This window comes from Austrofundulus limnaeus, unplaced genomic scaffold, assembly GCF_001266775.1.
Source record: "Austrofundulus limnaeus strain Quisiro unplaced genomic scaffold, Austrofundulus_limnaeus-1.0 Scaffold6549, whole genome shotgun sequence".
In the NCBI taxonomy this organism is placed as follows: Eukaryota; Metazoa; Chordata; class Actinopteri; order Cyprinodontiformes; family Rivulidae; genus Austrofundulus; species Austrofundulus limnaeus.
Window position 1 is genome coordinate 719 of NW_013958951.1, and position 1433 is coordinate 2151.

At 50.3% G+C, this 1433-nt stretch overlaps 1 protein-coding gene across 1 annotated transcript; it reads right to left on the reverse strand.

The window, feature by feature from the left end:
* Positions 1-34: 34 nt before the first annotated feature.
* LOC106512414 (protein TsetseEP-like) lies at positions 35-1222 on the reverse strand. Its single transcript, XM_014001037.1, has 2 exons — positions 1129-1222; positions 35-846 (listed from the first exon to the last, which is right to left on the reverse strand). Exons 1-2 carry the CDS (start codon positions 1220-1222, stop codon positions 35-37), a joined length of 906 nt encoding a protein of 301 aa, XP_013856491.1.
* Between the last annotated feature and the right edge of the window lie 211 nt (positions 1223-1433).

A 1433-nucleotide genomic window follows, 5' to 3' on the forward strand; every position in this document is an offset into this window, starting at 1 on the left:
GCTCTTCAGGTTGCTCCTTACATTGCTCCTCAGGTTACTGCTCTGGTTGCTGCTCTGGTTGCTGCTCAGGTTGCTCCTCTGGTTGCTCCTCAGGTTGCTGCTCTGGTTGCTCCTCAGGTTGCTCCTCAGGTTGATTCTCAGGTTGCTCCTCAGGTTGCTCCTCAGGTTGCTGCTGTGGTTGCTCCTCAGTTTGCTTCTCAGGTTGCTGCTCTGGTTGCTCCTCAGGTTGCTGCTCTGGTTGCTCCTCTGGTTGCTCCTCAGGTTGCTCCTCTGGTTGCTCCTCTGGTTGCTCCTCAGGTTGCTCCTCAGGTGGCTCCTCAGGTTGCTCCTCTGGTTGCTCCTCAGGTTGCTGCTCTGGTTGCTCCTCAGGTTGCTCCTCAGGTGGCTCCTCAGGTTGCTGCTCTGGTTGCTGCTCAGGTTGCTCCTCAGGTGGCTCCTCAGGTTGCTCCTCTGGTTGCTCCTCAGGTTGCTGCTCTGGTTGCTCCTCAGGTTGCTCCTCAGGTTGATTCTCAGGTTGCTCCTCAGGTTGCTCCTCAGGTTGCTGCTCTGGTTGCTCCTCAGGTTGCTGCTGTGGTTGCTCCTCAGGTTGATTCTCAGGTTGCTCCTCAGGTTGCTCCTCAGGTTGCTGCTCTGGTTGCTCCTCTGGTTGCTTCTCTGGTTGCTCCTCAGGTTGCTCCTCAGGTTGCTCCTCAGGTTGCTCCTCAGGTTGCTCCTCAGGTTGCTGCTCAGGTTGCTCCTCAGGTTGCTCCTCAGGTTGCTGCTCTGGTTGCTGCTCAGGTTGCTGCTTTGGTTGCTGCTCAGGTTGCTCCTCAGGTTGCTCCTCAGGTTGCTGCTCTGGTTGCTGCTCTGGTTGGTTTGTTTTTATTCTGTTCACTTACTGAATCCTCTGGAGTTCAATCTGACTCTGGAACATTCTTTACATCTGAGTTGCTGAACTTTAGCTGTGTTTCCCTTTGGTTATGTTTGTTCAGGTTCAGGTTCAGGTTCAGGTTCAGGTTCAGGTTTAGATTAACTGACTCAGACTCCTGACTTTTAGAAGAAGTCCAGTTAAACACCAGATTCAGTTTCAGGGCTTTAGGTCTCAGGACTGATGGTTCCTCAGAGGTTCTCCAGTGGAACCATCAGAACCTTCTGCTGGTCCCGGGTCCAGAGGACCGCTGGTCTGAGGCTTCGTTTTAAATCTGCAGTCAGGGAGTGAGAGAGGCAGGTGTGTGGTTACCATGGTGACGTTAACGAGCCTCTGGCAGCAGATTTAACATCTGATGTCATCTTAGTGGAATTTCTGCATCAAAACTTCAGATGTCAATAATTTCAAAATAAAAGTCCCAGTTTCCTGTGGATGCTGGAACTTTGGGCTGTTTTTTATTTATTTATTGTTTTATATTTTTTAATTTTTTTAATTTAGTTTATTACAAACATGAAAACCCAAACGT